At 35.9% G+C, this 20,179-nt stretch overlaps 1 protein-coding gene across 5 annotated transcripts in view; it reads right to left on the bottom strand.

Moving 5' to 3' along the window:
- The window catches only part of ELF1 (E74 like ETS transcription factor 1), a 105,596-nt gene that overhangs the window by 39,111 nt on the left and 46,306 nt on the right, over positions 1-20,179 (bottom strand). For 3 of the 5 annotated variants that reach the window (XM_060287818.2, XM_030830368.3, XM_030830365.3), the window contains exon 2: positions 14,779-15,077. In XM_060287818.2, the coding sequence (XP_060143801.1) occupies positions 14,779-14,850 (72 nt within the window). In that variant the 5' untranslated portion in view covers positions 14,851-15,077. Of the gene's footprint in view, positions 1-14,778; positions 15,078-15,630; positions 15,709-20,179 lie in introns of those variants that run through there. The other 2 variants (XM_030830369.3, XM_060287817.2) reach the window with 2 other exon arrangements.

Genomic DNA, 20,179 nt, shown 5'->3' with positions numbered 1-20,179 from the left:
AGTGGGGTGTGGGAGATACCTTCAGTATCTCCCATTCCAAAAAACATGCAAACTAACTAAGCACAGCGCACTTGTAAAAACTTATCTTGTGCCCTCTCTTCCGATCAGAATGCTGTCCCGAAGCCTCATCCTATGAAGACACTGCTTTGAAATGACTTCCTCCACCTTTGATGTAAAAAACAAAAACCCCACCCCTTACTCTATCAGGACACAATCTGACAATATTTACCATGAAGCAAATGCACCAGAAATACACATGGTGAAAACAGGATATAACAGTAACTACTCAGGCCCTAGAGTCAGAATGACCCTATTTAAGGCCAGACTGCACACCATGCCCTGGGTGCTTGAACTCAGGCAAATGATTCAGTCTCTCTAGGATTTAGTTTTTGTGTCCATCTAAAATACGAATAATAGTATCTTCTAGAGTTGTTGTAAAAATTCAATAACATGTAAATACATCACTTATACTGCATGGCATATAGCAAGCATTCAATGAATTTTTTGATGATCAAAATCCTTCAATATTTGACTTAGATAAAAATAAACACTCTTAAAACTTGACTTACTATATATACATATATACAAACACACAAATCAAATCATCACATTGTACACACCTTAAACAATGTTATATGTAATAAAGCTGGGGGGGCAGGACTTGGCTTACTACAATCGTACATTGACAGGCATGTTTTTTTGTTTTGTGTTGTTTTTCAATTTGGCTTCACCACTTGGCATGTGGGATCTTACTTCCCTGACCAGGGATCGAACCCACGCCCTCCGCGTTGGAAGTACGGAGTCTTAACCACTGGACCGCAAGGGAAGTCCCTTTTGTTTTGTTTTTAGTAAGAAGAGTCCTTTTAGAAAACTGCTGCATGAAACATAAACCATCTACTCCCAGCAACAACCATTTAGCTCCAACTAAAAGCAAAAGCTGGATACATATGTGTTCACTTTGTGAAAATTTATCAAACTGTACACTTATGATTTGTGCATCTTTGTGTTTATGCTATACTTCAATAAAAAGCTTAAAAAGCAGAGGTCCATATCATGGGAGAAAAAGAACCTGAAAATACCTTCAACTCATTGTACTCTAGTGCTCTCAGCTCTGAGCACTATTCTCAGGCAGAAGTGAAAGCAGAGCAGTTAGGGGGAGGAGACTGGGACCAGATCAAACACTAGGATGGTCTTCCTTCATCCCCTCCTATGAACCATAATAATATTAAAGAAAATCTCTAGACACAGCACATCTATGTGGATATACACGCACAAAATTAGGGTGACTGGTGAACGAAATGAGTCAAAATTAAAATCCTTCATACAAGTTCCCGTGGTACATTTTTTAAAAATTATTTTGGGGAATAGATTTATATATGAACATATTTATATTCCAAGAGTGTAAAACATTACTGTCCCCCTTTCTATATAGTTCCCCATCCCCAATAGCTACCACTGTTACCAATTTCCAAAGTGCATTTTAAATGATTTCAGGAATTAATGTATTACACAAAACAAGCCAGGATTGTATAGCTGGTCTCTGGGACTCAGCACTAAGTTCTTGTGAAGGATTCTTCACAGCCAGATTCCTGGCATACTTTGAAAATCTGTCATTAAAACAGCTTCATTATCTGCAAATGAGAATACTTCTGTTGATTGACTCAAGTTCTCTTTATAGGAGCTTAGCCCTTCTAGTCTTATTTTAAAAGAAAATGAAAAGCAGTTTTAGCAATCAGGCAGAAAAGTCTTACTTAAGGAGCTGCAGTGCACATTACCCAACACACTGGTCTAACTTATAAACAGTCTTCCTGACTGAAAGTGTAGTACATGAATCTAATTTAAAAATTTTTTAATATGTAAATGTATTAGGGAGAAAATAAAAATCCTATTGTATTTATCACAATTTTAATCCCTATAAAAGGCTATTTACTTAATATTCTTCCAGATTCTCTCTTTCATTCAAAGTTCCTTTTATCTCTTATATCTCTCCTAGCATAATGGTTAAGATTTTGGACTTTCTCAAGTCAAAGACTCAACTCCAATGCAGGCGCTGCCACTTTACAGTTGTGCTTCTGGGCAATACTCATTCCTTCATTCAAACCTCTCGAGATTCCTCTTTACAAAGACCTCCCTTATTCATAAAATGGGGAAAACAGTTGCCATACTGTACCAGGGTTTATTGTGAGGATCGAGAGAATGCACATCACCTACAGGACTTGGTAAAGCTAAGAGACAATAAATATTACCTCATATAGTTAAACAAAATATCCATCTTGAAATTAGCCTATTGTTCATGTGTGTATGCATATACTGTGCCAGTTTTTGGCATCAGTGTTATATTGGCTCTGTAAAAATGAATTAGGGAACTTCTCTCTCTGAACTGAAACTGTTTAAATGATTCACTAAAGTTTAAGATAACTCACCCACGGAAGTCTTTGGGCCTACCAGTTTTATGCTTATGGAGATTGTTCCCTGGCAATTTCCCCAGGTTTTGTTGTTGTCGTTACTAGTACATTTTCATTTTAAACAGAACACCAAACATTGATGACTAACATTCCGAAAACTTAAAAATACTTCAATGCACTAGCTAAAGCAGTATATAAAATCCCTACACAGTTCTGCATCATCTCTTAATAGAAATATAAACAAATCACGTTCTGTCAAAAAAATTAATGAGGAAATAAACAGATAATAAGACAAACCATCTACTAACTGATATTCTAAAAGAATGTTATTAAAATAGGATGGGACTTCCCTGGTGGCGCAGCAGTTAAGAACCTGCCTGCCAATGCAGGGGACATGGGTTCGAGCCCTGGTCCGGGAAGATCCCACATGCCGCGGAGCAACTAAGCCCGTGTGCCACAACTACTGAAGCCTGCACCCCTAGAGCTCATGCTCCACAAGAGAAGCCACCACAATGAGAAGCCCGTGCACCGCAACAAAGAGTAGCCCCCTCTCGCCGCAAACTAGAGAAAGCCCCCGCGCAGAAACAAAGACCCAACGCAGCCAAAAATAAATAAATAATTTTTTTTTTTTTAAAAGAATAGGAATCTAGATACCTTTAGTAAATAAGCCAGGTTATTTTGAACAATACTCTGGGTACCTTTGTAACCCTGCCCTAGGAATCTATTACAGGATTCTAATATAGTGCTTCTAGTTATCCAGTAATAAATTCAAGATAATAGTTTACTACAGGAAATAGAAAGAATACTGTATTGCAGGTTGATTTGTGAGAATCAAAGAGTACGTGGAGAAGACTCTGTAAACTATAAACGGCTCTACAAAATGTTAGGCAGTGTTATTTTTACACTTTACTTAACAATACAGCAGGTAATGTTTTCTTGGCACACAGGTAAACATCCAAAGCAGCATCAAGGCACAAAATTTTAATACATGCTTCTGTCAGTCCCCTCAGTTCTCCAATATCCTAGGTTTTCATGGGTTATGTACCTTTTATACCATGATGTAGATAAACATTATGTTACAGCCAGGGGCTTGGTATAAGGGGAAAAATGATTCAAATTCCTGGTAATTAACATAGTCAAAGTCCTTCCTTAATCAGATTAAAAAGGAACTCATTACAATGTTGTATCCTCCAGTCTCTATTTTTGAGAGCTCCTCACTAAACAATAAAATAAAGTAAAAATAAAATGATATTCTTAATGTGGTGGCGATGGTGGTGGTGGTGATGATGAAAGCAGTTACTATGTTAAGCACTTCACATGGCTTATGCCAGTTAACCCACAACACTGTGCTGTTGTTTTGTTGCCACTGGTCAGCCAGAGGCAGAGCTGAAATCTGAACCCAGGCAATCTGACTCCAGAGTCCACAAGTACAGGATCCTACAGATAAATTATAGTCATAATAAAAGTTTCATCTCAGCTAAAGTGTGGGTTTAAAAAAATATATATATTTTTTTTGTTTGTTTGTTTTTGTTTTTTCTTAATGTACACTGTGTTAGAGCTACAGCTGAAAAATTTTGTTTTATTTCTGTTGACTCCAGTAGAGATGAGTGTTTCTGAAGAAGCCTTTTCTCTTGCACAGCACCATGAAAAACAGAAAGGTCTAAGTAAAATGGTCTTTTCTCCAGACTTCCCCAAGATAATGTCTGAAATTCCACTGTAAACCCCTGTGGAGTTGATTTAGCTAAGTCTAATCTCATTTTAGGTCTTTCATGACAATTGGCCTTCTTTAGTCTTTGCCCAGAGTTTTCTTTTTTCAGTCAGGATAAATTACAACTTGGCCATGCATCTCAAAAAAGTAAAATAATCACTGAAAACAATCTTAGTTTTTTTTACTAGAGTGCCCACTTTAAAAGCTTAATATATTGGGGTGTGTGTGTGTGTGTGTGTGTGTGTGTGTGTATCTGTGTGTGTGTGTGTGTGTGTGTGTGTGTGTGTGTGGCTAGCTAAGTATGAACAGAATCAATTACGAGGTTAAAAAAAAAGGTAAATTTTAGGAGGTGTAGTAAATTTTAACCAGGTTTAAATGTTGACTTGCAAACTAACTAGGCAACATCACAACAGTCAGTACCAGACTGATAAATGTTTTAAACATGCAGATTCTGTATAACTCAAAGAATTTAAGTAAAATCATAATTAAAGAGGTAATTCCTACTTCTAAAAGATGAACTTTGACAAGAATCTTATATATGTACAACTCGTAGAATAAAATGAGCCAGGGCATTCGTGAATATAGGCAGTTTAGCTACAACAAAGCCTTTTCCAGAATCAAAAGTCACACTAGATGATCAGAGACAATGACAGAAATTAGAGTCACTGCAAAAAATTGAACTCCAGATCAAACTACATCAAAATAAACTTAACATGCTACAATGTTAAAGGAGAGTGCTCCCCTACAGAATGAATCTCCCAGATTTTTAAAATCCTGAATGAAAAGTTTATTGGCTTATTCTAGAAACAAGTCAGTCATTCTCAAGTATCAAAGAAAAAATAGGAAAACTTTAAGGAAAAAAAAGGTGAATGTATTTGTCTATCTGGTATCCAAGTCATAAAAATTGCCTTCATTACCTCACTTATCCAAAACAACTGAGTGATGCAGAGTACACAGTGCAACACTACAAACCTTAATGCCTTTTCTTGATTTACCTCAGGTCATTAATACAGCAACTGCCACATTTATTGACTACTTCCTTTGCCCTACGCTCTTGCTAAATGTTTTACATAAACATTGACTGCTCATAACCTTGGGAAGTAACTTTCACTTTTGGTGGAGGAAATCAAAGCTCAGTGAAATTTAAAATCTTGTCTGAAATCATACAGCTAGTAAGCTGTGGAGCCTCATCCCCAAGCTGATACACTTGATGCTACATCACAAAGACTCTTAATTGACAAGAGGTGGGAACAGATGAAACAGTTAAGCTCACAAACGTATCACCAAGCCATTACAATTCTTCTTTCCAAGAAAAGAATTGCCTAATATTGAGAATTTTGGTTATAACCGTGTTAAAAAAAAAATTCTGCCTGTATTCTAACTTATTTAATATTAGGCATATTAGATTTATGAACATTATTAAGGGTATCACTTTGTTAAATTCACACTTTAACAAACCATTAACAGTTTTTTTTCTTTTAATTTATCAGTTTTCTTTTTATTTCACTAAATCAAAGGACATTATCGTCATCAGTATTCTCTAAATAGTACTGAAGGTGACCATGGCTTTTAAAACAGGAAAGGCCAGTAACACAGTAACACCACCTGTATATATAGTGGCTTATCCTTTACGTGTTATGTGTTAAGTGAAACAGAATGGGGGCAAAAAAATGTCAAGATTACATAGCTAAACTGAGATACATCAAAGAGGTACTAATTTCCTTACTTAGCAAGGGTGCTCTAGGAGATGGAGTACTATCTGGGAGAACAGAGACTGCTAAGTCTATCCTCAAAAAAAACTGACCAACACAAACCTCACTGAAAAAATAGCTTCTCCAGAAAGGTATACAGAGTGGATAAATACAATGTGGTATTATCCATACAATGGAACATTATTCAATAACAAAAAGGAGGTACTTGTTCATGCTACAACCCTGAAAACCCTCTACTAAGTGAAAGAAGTCAGTCATAGGAGATACCATATTGTATGCCACTTATAAGAAATGTCCAGAATAGTCAAATCCATAGAGGCAAAAAGTAGATTAGTGGTTGCTAATGGCTAGGAGTGGGGGAAAGAACAGGGCACGACCGCTAATGAGTAGAGGTTTCTTTTTGGGATAATTAAGATGTTTGAAAGCTGATTATGGTGATGGATGCCATTTATATACTAGACGTGTAATGAATTACACATTTTAAATAGGTGAATTATATGGCATATAAATTATATCTCAATAAAACTGTTATTTAGGAAATTCCCTGGCGGTCCAGTGGTTAGGACTTGGTGTTTTCACTGCTGAGAGCCCAGGTTCAATCCCTGGTCGGGGAACTAAGATTCCGAGTGCAGTGCGGCCAAAACAAATAAAAAATAAGAAGCAAGAACAAAACAAAACAAACTGTTGTTTTAAAAAAAGAAATACACAGGTTTATCAGGCACGAAGACTGTCAACCTGTAACTACACTAACAAATTAACTACAATGAATAACATTTTCTTTTTGCTAACATAACAAATGCAAGTATAATAATTCTTCCACATTTAAAACTACTTTTTTACCACTTACACGTATTAGTGGCTGGAATTATCCAAATATAGTTGTTTAAGGCACAAGCTGGTTGCAATTCCCAGCTTTAGCATTTACAGGCAAGTTGCTCCCCTTCTCGGAACCTCACTTTACTCTTCTGTAAATTGAGAATTAGAATACCTATTTCATCAGTTGTTGTAAGAATTAACTAGGACAATCCCTGTAAAGCACAAAGTATGCAGAACAAAATGCTAAGTAAACATCAGTTACTAAAATTCAGCACTGACTGTTTCTGGTGCCAGACCAGTCCATGTCCTACCCTATGCAATGATCTCATCCATATTCATTTTTAAGACGTTGTCATGGAGCCTCTGTGTGATGGCTGGGGGACACTTAGAGGAAGACTCTGCAAAAGAGAGTGATAGTAAGTTCCTGCTCCCCTCACCAACTCTTCTTTCTTAACAACCATCAGCTTCCTTGCTGCTGGTAGTCGGCAGGGAGATAAGCCAGGCCAAACTCTAGGCCACAAGCAGGGTTGGCCCTTCATATAACCTGAAGAGGGCCTTAGGCCTTATGCAAAGTCAGACTTTTCCCAAACATAATAAGGCTTGTAATGGGAGCTCTATAGCATAACTCCTTTGATGAAGGCTTTTCCACATGTACAGAAAAGAAACAAGCAATCTCTGTATGTTAGTTTCACAGATGGTCAAACTTTTAATGGGTCTGATAAATCTGACCTGGCAAGATTCAGAATGAGGACAACAGGAACAGATAGACTGGTCAATATAATCTGGAACTGTATGTAAATAACAGAGGCTCTACCATGTCCACGCACAGGTTAGTAGCATCATTCCAACTTCCTGTCTCCACAACACTGCTGCTGTTACACACAGAATACTGTCAACACATTCCTTCTACTCTAAGGTACACTAACTCCCTGGCCTAACAGAATTTTACCATTTCAGCTAAAAAATGGCAGGTTGATGTGATCTATATTTTTCTCAGTCTACAAAATACAACCTCGTTCTCAAGATACAACCATGTCAAAAACTTCCTCTCTACAACTTGAACGAGTCTCCCAAGAAACATGAAAACTCTAAATGGATATTTACTTACTGATAATTTCAATAACAAATCTTAAGTTATTTGAGGCAGTTTTCACTAAACACATTTAACACAATAGTTCTAAATACATTTTCAAGAAAAAAACTCCATGAATATTTGTTTCTGGTCTTGGAATTGCGGTGACATGCCATACTGCCCATGCACTAAGTGAGAATGTGGACACACAGGTCCCAGAAAAAAAAAGTACTGTAGTCAAGAGAGTTGTGGGGCAGGATATCACCTCTCATTCAAAGGCCTTCTGATGGAATGGGAGAAAATATTGGCAAATGAAGCAACTGACAAAGGATTAATCTCCAAAATTTACAAGCAGCTCATGCAGCTCAATATCAAAAAAACCAAACAACCCAATCCAAAAATGGGCAGAAGACCTAAATAGACATTTCACCAAAGAAGATATACAGATTACCAACAAACACATGAAAGAATGCTCAACGTCATTAATCATTAGAGAAATGCAAATCAAAACTACAATGTGGTATCACCTCACACCAGTCAGAATGGGCATCATCAAAAAATCTACAAACAATAAATGCTGGAGAGCGTGTGGAGAAAAGGGAACCCTCTTACACTGTTGGTGGGAATGTAAATTGATACAGCCACTATGGAGAACAGTATGGAGGTTCCTTAAAAAACTAAAAATAGAACTACCATATGACCCAGCAATCCCACTACTGGGCATATACCCTGAGAAAACCATAATTCAAAAAGAGTCATGTACCACAATGTTCACTGCAGCTCTATTTACAACAGCCAGGACATGGAAGCAACCTAAGTGTCTGTTGACAGATGAATGGATAAAGAAGATGTGGCACATATATACAATGGAATACTACTCAGCCATAAAAGGGAACAAACTGAGTTATTTTTAGTGAGGTGGATGGACCTCTATGGGGAAAAAAAAAAAAGTGGTCATGAAGAACCTAGGGGCAAGACAGGAATAAAGACGCAGACCTACTAGAGAATGGACTTGAGGACACGGGGAGGGGGAAGGGTAAACTGGGACAAAGTGAGAGAGTGGCATGTACATATACACAGTACCAAATGTAAAATCGATAGCTAGTGAGAAGCAGCCGCATAGCACAGGAGATCAGCTCAGTGCTTTGTGACCACCTGGAGGGGTGGGATAGGGAGGGTGGGAGGGAGGGAGACGCAAGAGGGAAGAGATATGGGGATATATGTATATGTATAGCTGTTCCACTTTGTTATAAAGCAGAAACTAACACACCTTTGTAAAGCAATTATACTCCAATAAAGATGTTAACAAAACAAAAGCAAAACAAACAAACCAAAAGAAAGGCCTTCTGATGTAATAAGTGCCATAACTGAACAGATATAGATCCCACACCATTTTACCAACAAGATTAAGAGAAGGAAGAAGAAACTTTAAGAGGATTCAACCCATAAATATATGATAAATTATGTTAAAGGCATGGGGAATATTAAGGGGGGGAGGCAACCCTTTCTTCAAGTAGTTCAGCATTTATCTGGGAAATTAATAATGTATATATAAAAATTTAACGGGCAAATGTATATAATGACATTAAGTCATGTAGGAATAACAGGATAAAGTTGTTAATTCCTGAAGGGATGATTTTAGGATAAGTTCCTGGAATAAGTAGGTTTTGTCCTAAAATCTTGAAAGATGATTAGAACTTAAACAGGTAACAGGTATGAATGTGGAAGATCAAACAGTGGGGAAGCAGAAAAGCATTTGGGAAAATCATACAGTAGGCTGGCAAAACTAATGTAGTACAAGAAAGAAAAGAGCATGAAACAGTCACACTATGAAAAGCTTCTAACCGTAAGTTAAGGTGTTTAGTTTGATTATACAGTCAGGAGAAATACATCAAAACTTCTGGTACAGTCCACTGTTCTGAAACACTTCCTCTTCTTCATCTGTCAGATAAACTGGATCTTCCTTCAAGGTCCAGTTCAAATGTAATTTCCATGGTGAAGCTTTCCCAAAGTTGCAGTGCCGTCAAAGGCTCCTTTCTCTGTATCCACAGCACTCTGTGCTGACCTCTGTTACACTGGGTAGTGATTGCCAAACACTGAATGAGAATTAACGGGCAGCTTGGTGAAAAGACAGCAGTTTACACTTTAGCTTCTAGGAATCAGCAGAGTGAGCCAATTTACACCCTAAGAACGAAAGTCATAAGACCACCTCCTTACATTGGGACGGGATTCTATAAAAATATTTTTTTTACTTTCCCTAGTATGTCACCAAGGTTCTCCCTAGTGAGCTGAGTCCGTTAAGCACAAATAACTATGATTTGCTAAGTTCTACTTTTAGAACCAACATCTGAAAAAACATATAATGTAATGATATACCAAAATTATAAAAAGCATTAAACTAACAGCTGTTTTTCACTCAATTAACTTCTGGAATATTTGAGCATATAGTCAAGTTTCCTTCTCTTTAGATACTTAGGTCCACAACCTTCAGCTTTCTTTTTATCTCATACATTCACCAGGCAAACATACCTGTTCAATAAGGTCAAACCAAGGCACTTTCAAATGAAAGTATACTGTAATTCAATACCGACAGTGTTGCTCTCCCACAGAAGTACCTCGCTCTCACCTACAAATAGGCCCAGTTTGGAATGGATAGCAAGAACAGACTTCTAAATGGCTTGTCAGAAATAACAATATTGATATTTCTTTTCCAACACCCCTTTCCTCATTCCTGCCTAAAGTTCTTCCAAGCAATTCTGAAAAGAGTACGAATTGATATAAGGGAAAATGATCAAGGTGGTGGAAACCACACATTAATGGTGTCAGTTTCTTTAGACGACTACATTAATAACCACAGACCATAACTAAAAACAGGAAATACATTCTAATCTGATACCTTCAAACAGTGATTTTATAAAGACCAACCAATTAAACCAATATAGGATCATAAAACAAACAAATTATTTTAAAGATACAAATACTTCTTAACTTTGAAAAGTCAAAATCCCAACAGAGTTATGTAACTTAACAAGTCAGTTCTAAAATTCATTCAAAACTCTATCCCAATTTTGGAGGGGGGAAGAATATCTTTATCAGATATCAAATCTATGAAGTGATACTAATGAAAGCAATGTGAGATTGGCACAATACAAAACAGGTAAATGGAATAAAATACACTAGGGCAAGTTCAAAACTAAAGTCTATACATATGGTTATTTAGTATACAACAGAGGCAGCAGTCTAAGTGTGGAAATCATAAAACACTCAATAAATGGTGAAGGGCCAATATCCCCATTTGTGGGAGAGGAGAGTCGTCAGATCCCTATACCTCACATCCTACAAAAGTAGATTTCAGGGCTTCCCTGGTGGTGCAGTGGTTAAGAATCCACCTGCCAATGCAGGGGACACAGGTTCGAGCCCTGGTCCGGGAAGATCCTACATGCCGCGGAGCAACTAAGCCCATACTCTACAACTACTGAGCCTGCGCTCTAGAGCCCACGCTCTAGAGGCCGTGAGCCACAACTACTGAAGCCCACTAGCCTAGAGCCTGTGCTCTGCAACAAGAAAAGCCATCACAGTGAGAAGCCCACACACCACAACCAAGAGGAGCCCCCGCTCGCCGCAACTAGAGAAAGCCCACACACAGCAACGAAGACCCAACACAACCAAAAATAAATAAAATAAATTAATTTTTTTTTAAAAAAAGTAGATTTCATATGGACTAAGGAGTTAAACCTATAAAATATACTAGAAGAAAATATAGGAGAGTATTTAATAGTTTTAGGGGTAAGAAAAGCTTTCCTAAACGAAAATCACCAAAAAAACTGGTAAATTTTATGACATAAATATTTAAAATTTCTATAGGGCACAAGATATCATATTGTTAAAAGACAGTACCAGATTGGGACAAAATATCTGCATCACATGTCATAAAAAGAGAGTTAACCATTGACTGTACAGTGAATTAGAAGACAATGACACTGATGTAAATTTATAATATATAAAGAACTACCAGGCAAAAGGATATTATTAATTCAAAGAAAATTCAAATCAACAATAAATAAAGCTAATGGAACAATCCCACAACCTCAATACTAGTAGTCAAGAAAATGCAAATTAAATGGTAAAATTTAATTTTTTTTAATGTAATTTTTTTCACCCAAAAGACTGAACAAAAAAAGGATTTCTGTTAGTGACGGTTTGAGAAATATACTGTTAGTGGTAGTAGAAACTGATACAGTTTTTTGAATATACTTTTAGTAAACTCAGTAATTCTACTTTTAAAAATTTACTACAGAAATAGTCATACAAGTGTACAAAGATACACTACAAACTTCATGCGCGTGCACGTGAAGTAATAAAATGACAGTGCTCAGTAAATATTACTATGTGCCAGGCACAGTTCTAAGAACTTTATATACATCAACACATTTAATTGTCACAACCCTAACTACAATACCAAGTCTGTTATTATGATCCCTGTTTTGCAGGTAAGGAAACTAAGACACAGGGAGGTTAAGTAACTTGCCCAAAGTCACAGAGATAGTAAGTAGTGGAGCAAAGATTCAAATCCAGGTGCTCTGACTCCAGTATCTGAGCTCTTAACCATTATAGGTCTATTGCCTCCCAAACAAGGATATTCATTTATAATATATTAGCAAACTAGTGGGAATAGCCAATTGCTCATGATCAAATACTGGTAAAATAAATTATAATCCATCCACCATGTAGAAAAATAAATGATGCAGAGCCGGCATACAAACACACAAATATTTATAATACATTAAGTGAAAATAAGTCACAAAAAAGATATTACATTCTTTCATTTGTATCTTAAAAACAACCTGTGTATATAGATTGGTATGTATGTATATTGTTCTTTTGTTTAGGCCTTGGTCCAAAAAATTACACATCAAATAGTCAATACTGGTATCTTCTGGGGAGAACAGGATTAGGGACAGTAACTGAAAAGAGACTCTCACGATTTACTTTCTTTTTCTATTAGATGACTTGTTTTATAATTGGCATGCTACGACTTTTATACCGAAAACAAATTTAAGGAAACAAAAAACAACAAAGTAGAGCTACATCTACTTAATAGATAAGATGCTAATAAATCTGACACTACTGGATCTACCCCTGCAAGCATCAAGTTAAGTTTGCTGTGCTCATGGCCACAGATGGAAAAACCCTAAACCTGGCCAACTGATTATAATATAGTACAATCAGCATACATCATGGCAAGAGTATTCAACATCATTAGTGAGAGTCAAACTGCTTGGGTTCAAGTTGTAGCTCCAATATTTACCAACTGTATGTATGACTTCGGGTAAGTCACTCAACCTATCTATTCTCTCAATTTCCTCATTGTAAAATAGGGATGATAGTATTTGCCCTATGTTTCACATTTGTTAAGTCCTTATAATAATATCTGAAAAAACTAATACATATTCATTTTGTTAGATAAAAGATAAATAACTTTTTATAAATAAATAGATAGATAAATAAATAAGAAAAAATATATACGTGCATTGTGATGTTAATGCATCTCCCTATCCAAAGTCATTAATAACCTCTCCAAGTTAAACTAAGTACATCACAGATGGTAAGGGTAGGTACTGTCTTGGAAAACTTATTCTAAGCCTATATAGATACATGTATGAATGCTGCACCATGATGTAAAACGTATTTCTTATGGTTAAAGAGTGTCAAAGCCAGTGCACTGGAAGCATATACCAGTGAGCGGCTTAGAGCTCTGTCCCCTGTGGCCACATCCCAAGAACAAACCTCACCACATCTTTCATCTTCGAGGGCTGCACAGTAAACACACAGTTTTCAAACCTTAACGTACACAGAAACATACTGTTTTAAAACAAATTCAAAACACTTTCTCCTTCTAAAATGTCTTTTCTATTGTCCCTAGATTAAATCCATAAACTATTTTTAATTGGGATGCAATCTTCTCCCTCACACTTTTTTCCTCCCTAGCCAAAGCTCACCTTGATTTTACAGCACCTTAATCGAAATTCTCACCGTTTGTAGGTTTATTTATAAATGTTTTATTCTGTCTCTTCACTCAACAGTACAATACAAAGAACTAAGAAATTACAATACCCTGCCAAAAGTAAGAATCACCTAGAATAAAAGCATGATACATTATAATTGGCCTATTAAAGTTAGATATTTAGGATTAGGCTTACTTCAATATTCAAATCAACTTTATTAGACATTATTTTAAGTCTACTAGCCCTCAAAATATTTTTCCCAGTACAATGAATCTTTCTAACACATGATTTCTCTCACATCACGTCTTACATTCCCAAATAACCTGTTCAAAATGAAGTAAATTATCAAGTCCCAAGAACCTCTAGTGGGGAGGGAGGAGACCAGAATTAACTCAGTCCTTTTCTCGTTATCTCTTGGATCTTTCTTACACTCTAGAAATAGTAATTTACACATCTTGTATAAATTCAATAAAAGAAAGCCAATTTAGAAATTCTTCAGTTCAATCCCTTCATTCAGCAGATGATGAAATCAGGATCTAGAGAAGTTAAGTAACTTCCTCAGAGTCACATGCTTTGGACTGAAATGATGTCTGATAATGAGACTGCTAACATCTTTCCATCCCCTTGAAGGAATAGTCCAGGATTATAAATCTTAATTAACCACATATATTAAAACTGTGTAATTGCAAGCAACTATTACAATCACCAGTCCTAAGAAAAATTTACATGTCTTGTCAGTATGTCATCTAGAACTTTTCAAAGTACTCTGAAATAATTACTTAAGGTATTTCCTGTTAAGTCTCATTTTACAGAAAAACAAGCTAACCCCAATAGTATTATATCCTTGTTACCACATCAAAGCTAAGGATAAGATTCTTTCTTAATGAATTAACTAGTACTTAACACATAAAATCACATTACCTCCACATTTTTAATATCTGAATTTTTACATTAATAAAGTTTCTCCTACTGTCTTTTAAAGGAAATAATTTTGAGACAAATAGAAAAAGTAAAATAATAAATTTATTAAAATCTGATTTTCTCTAAGTCTCATTCATACCTGTTGTTCATCCTCCATGACGTTACTAGCAAATTCAAATACTAGGTCGTTCTGTTGGACAACAGCAGCCATAATAAAGCATTCCCCTTAGATCCACATGAGAAAAATTCCAAACAGGTTCAAGTACCAGGCAGCAGAGTCCAGTGACCAATTTGTGTAAATAACCCAAGCTAAGTCTGTGAAGTTACTGTATACCAGGTTTTCTTTAAGGAAGGTGCTTCAAATTTTCTTGGTTCACTGGGATTTTACTTAAATTGAGGCAATTTTTCTGAAATTTTTCTTCTCTAGAACTTCTTGACCTGAAAAACATAAGTTAGTTATGAGAAAGCAATCATACTATTTTGAATATAACAGTTAATACAGACAGCAATGTCTCCAAAGCATTTTTTTGTTAATGTTTTTAAACAAAACCAACATGACTAGTGAATACAGGGTTGTTTTTTTTAAAAAATACTAGACATATATTTTCTTTTAAGATTTCATTCCTGCTAAGATAAGATCACCTCTCATTACTGAAAATTGAAGCCATTCTCCCCCCACCCGAACCCCCATTAAACTACAAAGTACTATTTATTAAAAAAAAAAAATCTACCCAGCCATAACTAGGTTTTTTTAATTGCAATAAAGCATATATAAACAATTTCCTTCTTTCTACTAACCTAGCAAACCACACACATAGGAATTCCTACTCCATGAGTAATTTCATAACATATATTTTTGCCTTAATAGAAACATTCAGACAGTATCCTTGTTAGGCCTAATATATATAAGGATTTAAAATCTGTCTAATACATTTAAAGTTTAATAGTACTATTTTAAGAGCTTTTAAAAATAAGCAGAAATAAAGCTCACTCTTTCTGTTCTTTAAAAAGGTTTCTGATAAGTAGAATGCTTTACCATGCTTAAGCCTGTCTTCGGTGGCTTCTTTTTTAATGCACTGAAATGTATCCTTATCTCTAGCACAGGCTTGCAAGCAACAGGAAGGAAACAGCACTTGACCACGTCATGGCAAATTAGAACATGCAAAGAAGTGCACTTTACAATAGAAAAACAGAAACGCAACTTAAGAGTGAAAACAATTTCGCAGCAGAGGGAGAAAAACTTTAAAGAGTGCCTGCCAAAGATGTTTGCATATTTAACAATATATTTTTTTAAAGTTACCACTACTAACAAAAGTAAAGGGAAATTAAAAGTTTATCACAATTTTATTAAATATTGCTTCATACGGTTATGGCCATAAATATGACATGAAAAGACAAAGACATAAAAATAAGCACATTAAATAACATCTAGTTCTTTGAAACAGCATTTACAATTTTAATTTTAAAGAGACAAGTTCAGGAATGAAGCTGATCTCGTGAAATCAGTTTCCCTGAAAACTTAAATCCAGCCAGTATGTGCTAGCTAAATCACATACTCATTTTCCTAATTTCAGTAAAGCCAATTTCGTATATATTGCAGACTCTAGGGGGTCATCATGGATGACTGTGGTTTCCCTAACAGGAAATCCAAAAAAAAAGTTAAGAATTCAATTCAATTCAATATTTCTACTCACTAAATTCTAACCCAGCAGTTTCCCACACCCACTCCATCTCTTTTAATAAAGACTTCAACTCCAACACTGGGAAAGTATTTTTAGCACTGTAGTTTTTGAGTACTGTACCATGTCTGGTGCGGGGGAAAGTACTTTGACCAAAATTCATCAGACAGACATAGAAACATAAAACATACATACAATATTTTCCTTTAAACTCTCACCCAATTCTTCTGTACTAGGCTTTCCTTCTTAGGTCCTCCACACAAACTACATTCATTCTTACCTCCATTTTCAACTTCTACTATTCCCCATTCCTGGAATTCCCCTCCCACTTCTCAGTACCCATTCCCATCTTCTCCATCTTTCAATGCTCAAGTCCCATTTCTTTCACAGAGCCTCCCAACCTCTATGCCTTGACCTACATGGGCCTTCAAAAATACAGTACTTATTGCCCCTACCACCAAATTAGCACTAACTGTACACTGTCTCACACTTGAAAATTATGTCCCCCTAATTCAACTGAGTACGTGTTTCAGTATCTATTATTTGCAAAGCTATGTACCAGGCACCAAAATAATTAGAGCAAAACTTCTCTGGGTAAATAACCATTGTCTAAAGTTTCTTCTGTACCTACCAAACCTCTGCGGTTTGGTAATAATAATAAAAAGGATTATATTAATGATAATAATATAATACTAATAATAAAAAGGATAATATTGACAGATATTGTTTTGAAAATCTATCACAGATATTTACGCTCTATGTATGTTCTTTGAAAGAATTACTGTAGTACTTTTGATAAGACGGAAATCATTATTCTAAACTTAAAGAACCACAGTAAGAAAGTATAACCAGAATCAAGGGATGTTTCCTGATAGGAAAATTTCTCTGTAAAAGGTTAGATTCCAAAAGACTATTCCAAAATCCATTTATTCATAAATACAAAGGTGACACTGTCCCAATGACCAGTGTGAACACATCTGTGTAAAGTTTCACTTTCTTTTCCATTGCAGTCACAAACCTTTTCTTACTAGCACTTCCACAGTGCTACTGTTCTTTAATAAATGTTTTTTTTAGTCTCAAAAATAAGGACAAGCAATCAACATACCTATATCTTACAGTACACACTAGGAACCAACAGTAATCAACCGAAACTGAAATGACAGCCCATCATCACTAAGCCTTTGTTAGGATAGGAAGAGATACCTTCACTCTGTTCATTTCTATATAGAAGTTCATAAACTGAAAATGTGTAAGTAAAGGAAAGCTCCTCCATTATTTTATTGGCTTCATTAGTCCTCTGACCCTCTGTCTTCTTTCACTCTATCCCACTGCTCTTCCTCTTCTCTGAGTAGTTATACAGCCTACGGCACCAAGGTGGTTCTTGGGAAGAATTTTTCTAATTCCTGATCCAGAGGTACCACCCATACATATTAGAGGTACTTAAGTAACACAGCCTCAGTGTATTAAAATTTTTTCAGCAAGAGATGAGACTGGACACCTAGATCAATGATTCAATTTTTCATGAGTAAACTGAGTTCTGTGTCCAGGGTCTCACAATCTGAAAGCATTAACAGAATTATAACTAGAATCTTCATCTCAATCAGGACTCTGTCCATGACTACAATACACAGCCTCTAAATCTACCCAAATCCTTTATGCTGTAATAGTTCAGAACACAGGTTTCTTTTTCTTTTTAAGGTTTTTTTCTTATTATTTATTTATTTAGGCCGCACCGTGCAGCTTGCAGGAACTTAGTTCCCCGGCCAGGGATGGAAATCGTGTCCCCTGCAGTGGAAGCACGGAGTCTTAACCACTGAACTGCCACGCTAGGGAATTCCCTAGAACACAGGTTTCTAAGTAAATACATATATCAAATTAGAAAAAACAAACTTCCTTCTCTAGTTCAGCTCCCGATGTCCAAATCCACTCACTAAACTGTCTAGTGGATAAGTCCGTGTCAGTGCTCCTCACAGTCAACGTGTCTACAACATGTCCAAAACTAAACTTATCATTTTACTCCTCAAATCTGCTCTAGTGTGGAAAAAACATGGGTACTTAGCGTAAAGTAGAGGGCTTTTTTCTACTCCCAACAAAATTATAAGGTCTTCAGGAAATTTAAAAATTGGTTGAATTACTAACCATTAGCTATATGTATTATATTCAGGAACACTTTGCTGTATTAATAGTTTCCAAACATATTTCATTTTCAAAGTGTCACTTAGTCTTTATAAAATAACAAGTAAAAAGTGAAAACTATTAATTCAACACAAAGACACAGACAGTTAACTTACTTCACAGTTTTGTGCAGTCATCCAGTTGGGAATCCATCAAATAATAAAAACTCCCCAAGCTGGCTGTCATATCTTTCAACTCGGTAAGGACCATATTCTTATTCTTCAAGGAGACATGCCAAAGGAATGTCTCATCAATGAGGTCCTCACCGCTTATTGCCAAACTAAGCTTCAAATTTAAGGTAAAGTAGTAGCTCAAGCAAAATGGTTAGAAGCACAGGCTCTGGAATCAGACCACTTGGGTTTGAATCTTCTGCACTGTGACTTTGGACAAGTTACTTACTTAGTGTCAGTCTCTTCTTTCTGCAAAATAGGTATAAGCCACAGTTTTCTCATTCTGTAAAATGGGCATAACACCACCAACATCTAGAGTTTCTGTGAAGATGAGATGCGAATGTATGTGCAGAATGCTTGGCATATAAATTTTACTCAATAAACATTAGCTTCATTATAATCTATGTACAGTGCAAGAGATATGTAACACATGCTTGCCAGATAACAAATTATTCCTTAAGTCTCATTTCCATACTCCCTAGGAGTCTCCTTTACCACAGCTATTTGCTAGACTCCAACAAAGAACACTATAGCCCCATTATCAACAAAAGTATAATTCTACTCCAGTGCCTAAAAATTTGGCACCTGTTTGATAAATCCAGTTGCTTCAAGGTTAGGACCACACCCTGTCTGGCAAGGCTCCCTTAACACAGAGTTCCATTATGTCCCTAATCCAAACAAAATGAATTTACTGATTGTAAATACAAAACCCTTAGCCACATTACTGGCTACTACAGCCAACTCAATGGTTAATTGTTATATAACTTATTATAAAAGATTTCAGGTATTATAAACATATGATAGTCAAAATCAGTTTTTAATACTTTTCACACTTGCCTTCTAATCCCTAATTGAATGCAAATTTAAGTTCCCTTCAAAAGGGCTTTAAACACAAGGGTCTATAAACCCATTAATTCATAATGATACTTTTAAATAATCACTGCCAACCTTTGGAAGTTATTAGGCTACCAACTCATTACGCTCAATATGAAAACTGACAAAGGGAACCAATCAAATAAAAGAGGAACAAGTTTTTAGATTAGACAGTTCTGGCCCAAAGAAGGTAAAATACACCAACTTAGAGCAATTGGGTGGTTGAATGACTACCTTTAATTTGAATGACTATCTCTAATAAAGTATTCAGACTCTGTGTGTGTGTGTGTGTGTGTGTTTGTGTATTTATAAGGTGGGGAGTATCTAAAGAACTGGAACTATGTAGTAACCCCAGATGCCAAGTACCTGAACGGAAAGTATTTTTATATGAAGTGGTAACCTGATAAACCACCCTTTTCAGCATACAGATACACCCATCGTAAGAACAGGAAGTATATTGGAAAAACCATGAAACTAGAAGAAATACAATAAAAACTAAAGAAAATAGAGCAAGAAACGTGAGAGAAGAGAAGCTATTCAAGTTAGAAATGAGAAGCAAGCAATAAATCCATAAACTGTAATGAATGGAATTCTTCTGTAACAGACCATAGTTAGGCCTTTCCAGTTGTTTTCTAGTATGGTA

This window comes from Globicephala melas, chromosome 18 (genome assembly GCF_963455315.2).
Source record: "Globicephala melas chromosome 18, mGloMel1.2, whole genome shotgun sequence".
In the NCBI taxonomy this organism is placed as follows: Eukaryota; Metazoa; Chordata; class Mammalia; order Artiodactyla; family Delphinidae; genus Globicephala; species Globicephala melas.
Note: the sequence above shows the minus strand (reverse complement) of the source record. Positions and strands in the feature narration are given on the sequence as shown.